At 39.9% G+C, this 3,823-nt stretch overlaps 2 protein-coding genes across 3 annotated transcripts in view; both read right to left on the bottom strand.

Annotated features, from left to right (window-relative positions):
- e2f1 (E2F transcription factor 1) overlaps window positions 1–3,823 on the bottom strand; it is a 408,003-nt gene that overhangs the window by 318,624 nt on the left and 85,556 nt on the right. The gene's annotated exons all lie outside the window — the stretch shown is intronic.
- The window catches only part of ctnnbl1 (catenin, beta like 1), a 62,365-nt gene that overhangs the window by 39,194 nt on the left and 19,348 nt on the right, over window positions 1–3,823 (bottom strand). For both annotated transcript variants that reach the window (XM_032520849.1, XM_032520848.1), the window contains exons 9-10: window positions 3,264–3,322; window positions 2,617–2,765 (exon numbers count right to left, since the gene is read on the bottom strand). In XM_032520849.1, coding sequence (XP_032376740.1) covers window positions 2,617–2,765; window positions 3,264–3,322 — 208 coding nt within the window. The remainder of the gene's footprint in view (window positions 1–2,616; window positions 2,766–3,263; window positions 3,323–3,823) is intronic.

Here is a 3,823-nt window from a genome sequence, read left to right on the forward strand (position 1 = left end):
AAACTGTCAACATTACTGCTTTATTGTGACTGCGTGATTTATGTCATTCTACATTGTATTACAAGAGCTGCTGTAGAAAGCGTTTTCGGCGTGATGCTGTGAGTACTGTAAAAACTGACCTACTTGCAAGTAAACGTAACTTTATTATAACTTCAGTGGTTCCTGTCTATTCTTGACAATGAAATGACAGCTCTCATATTCAAGTTTATGTTCTGCTTGTTTAACGGTTGTTTGGTAAATTAAACACAGATTTAGAGAGAATTTTATTTTGGTGCTCGTGATTTTCTTTTGGGGCTGACTAAACCCTCTTTGGGTGTGCCAAAAAAACATCTTCTATGCAGGAAGAATCCCCGAATATTTGACTATTCCTTGACTTTTGGGGAGCAGCTGCTAACTACTGAACAACACTATTCATTAATGCCCTGGCTCACACACACACACAACTACTGCCGCTGTTGTGTTACAAGTAATGCCTATTACCCTATTTTGCTCCCAGAATTACGCCACATTTGTATGGTTTTGTGTAGATCGGCAAACCTTCATTGCGGCGCTGCAGAATCTCTGCGTGAAAGGGGCTAATGATACCATCGGTGTATACAGGTGAAACTCGGAAAATTAGAATATCGTGCAAAATTTAATTTATTTCAGTATTTTCACTAATATATAAATATATTATTATAGACTCATAACGCATTATGCAAAGCAAGATACTTTTGATGATTATGGCTTACAGCTTATGAAAACCCCAAATTCAAAATCTCAGACAATTAGATTACATGAAATAATTAGAAAACGTTTTTTAATACAGAAATGCCAGCCCTCTGAAAAATATTATCATGCCTATGTACTCAGTACTTGGTTTGGGCCCCTCTTGCATGAATTACTGCATCAATGTGGCATGGCATGGATGCTATCAGCCAATGGCACTGCTGAGGTGACATGGAAGACCAGGATGCTTCAGGAGCAACCTTTAGCTTTTCCGCATTGTGCGAACGCATCTCGTCTCTCATCTTTCTCTTGGCAATGCCCCATAGATTCTCTATGGGGTTCAGGACAGGCAAGTTGGCTGGCATATCCAGCACAGTAATCCCTCATTGAATTGTGTTGGCAGGTCATCAGAAAAGAGGACTTTGGACCACTAAGAAACAGACCAGTTCTTTTTTTCCTTTCGCCCAGGTAAGACACTTCTGACGTGGTTTGTTGTTCAGGAGCGGCTTGACAAGCCCATGTCCAGGATCTGTCTGTGTGTGGAGGCTCTTGATGCAGTAACTCCAGCCTCAGTCCACTCCTTGTGAAACTCCCCCACACTTTTGAATGGCCTTTTCCTGACAATCCTCTCCATGCTGCAGTCATCCCTGCAGCTTGTGCACCTGCTTCCAACATTTTTCCTTCCACTTAACTTTCTGTTAATGTGCTTTAATAAAACACTTTGAGAACATCCAACTTCTTTTGCAATTACCTTTTGAGGCTTTCCTTCTATTTATCTGAGGATTGCTGTTTAACACACAAGTATATATCTGTGCTTACCCATGTTTGTCTTGTTTCAAACAAAGTGTATGTTCGGTATTCTGTGCACTGTATTGTATCAGGCAGAAGTCTTAAAAAAATCAGAATTAGTTTCTGAAAGTCACATCTTGGTTTACCCTTGCTCCTGCTCCTTTTCGGTCTTCTTCTTACTCCGTTTTAATGGTGTGTGATTGAACAGAAAAGGGTTTTTGCATCCAATAATAAGATATTGATCCAAGCATTAAATCTACGTGTCCACTTATGTGATCATCAGCGCAAGGCTGTGAAGGTTTCATAAATGCGTGAAATGTGTCTTTATGACTCTTTAAGGTCACATCTTTGCCTTGCTGCGCTCCACCAACTGTTGATTGATTGGACAGGCAGTCTAGCCAGGCAATGGAGTAGACAGATGTGTTGTTCTGTGCAGCGCTACAAACTGTTATGCTTTGAGTGTTCAAATTTTCACAGTACAAAAAGCACTGGGGGGGAAACGCTCTGAACTGAGTTGCGAGGGCAAGACCATATATCAAGCGATGATCTGTGCTGGGCTCAACATCATATACTTTCATTTTAAAGAACAATCGTATAGCACTGAAGCACTTATTGCTCATTTATGTAAATTCTACATTACTGTACTTCAGTATGTTTTAGGAGGTTAATATTACACCAGGAACATACTTCATACATAATGCATTTGTCTTTCGGAAATTACGTGAAGAATTTGCAAAATAAAACCTACTGACTGACAATTATTCCTAGGTATTAACTGCAGTACTGCAACAAATATTTTCTTGTATATCTGACTCAACTTTGCCAAAATCATGGCTTTCCAAATATTAACAGTCTGCAATTGTCTCAACATTTTTTGACCTCTAACAAGCGTTGTTGTTAGTGTTTGTGAAATTGAAAAAATCAAATTCGGGTACAGCCGAAATGCGGTAGTGCACCAAAACAGACAAGGAGCAAGAACTGACTGCAAGCTAGGAAAGACGGTATGTATGCGCCAGCTTTGCAATGTTGAAATTGAAAATGCACTCAACACGTTCACATTAGAGTAGCCTAGGAGTGAGTGCCACAGCTGTCATTTCTTACTGTGTATTGCAGCCTTACCTAAGCATGAGATTCATTAGCTGAAGCCCTTCCCCTCTGAGGAAGCGGTCCCGATTGGCTGCCAGCATGAGGCAGGAACACAGAGCATCGAAGAGGTTCTCCATCATCTCCTGCTCCTCGGCTGTGGACGGGTTGTGACGTTTGAACACCTGAGAGGAAGGGAACATTAAGAGAGGAAACCCAGGGAGGCATATGGCTTTTGCATGAGGACATTCTTGAAACACAGCAACAGCTTGTGAAAAGGTTTATTAAAATAGTTTGGGAAGGTGGGGGGTTTATATTATTAATAAGAGAATATAAAAAAGGTTGGGAAAATGCCAACAGCTACTATAAAAATGTTGGCCAATGAAAACTTTAACAGCTAATTTGGTAAGAAACTATCATTTGTATTTGTTATTTTTAAGTGGGGTTAATCATAAGGCTGAAATAGAGTTAAAAATGGGCTTAGGGTTGGACTGGGCTCAATGTGGACCCACAGGTTAGAGCCCCACTATGCAGTATAGTGCTCATGTTAAATCTTGGGTCTAGGGAGGCTCATGTTAGAGAAATGACTGAGCTTTACCCCTGCAAGGCAAATGGATGGACGGTTAAATAAGAATGGTAGTGGTAAAGCAGACTAAAGATAGAGAGTAAAAGCAAAATCTTACAGAAAGTTGCTGCAGTAACACATCAATGCCATCCATCTCTCCCAATAATTCTCTGGTATCTGTGGAAAAGAGAAGAAATTTATATATGGGGGAAGACTGAGAGATAAAAATGGAGTAACAGGACAACAGGGACATTAAAATGAGATGGAAAAATAGGGAGAAGAAGGGAGGACCAAAAACATTCTGAGAAAATAAAGTCCAAGTGCACAGATGAAAGAAAGCAAAAGAGAAAAAGACAAAGAGAGGGAAGGAATGAGGTGCTACACAGGCATACAATAAACATAAAACACTGACTAACACACTGGCTCCAGAGACAGAAAATGATATATATATATATATATATATATACACTGTATATATATAATTAGCTCAGCGAAGTGAATGGAATCCTATGTTGCCGGTTAGCCTGTTGTAAGTAAAAGAGCCAACAAAAAAAAAATAACAACCTAATTATTTCTTGCGGCCTGCGTATTCACAACAAGTACAAATAGCAAAGCAGATTAAGACTGGATGATTTCCTAGGCAGACATTGACTTGGGACTATATTGGGTGGAAGCACA

Source organism: Etheostoma spectabile, chromosome 7 (genome assembly GCF_008692095.1).
Source record: "Etheostoma spectabile isolate EspeVRDwgs_2016 chromosome 7, UIUC_Espe_1.0, whole genome shotgun sequence".
NCBI classification, from domain to species: Eukaryota; Metazoa; Chordata; class Actinopteri; order Perciformes; family Percidae; genus Etheostoma; species Etheostoma spectabile.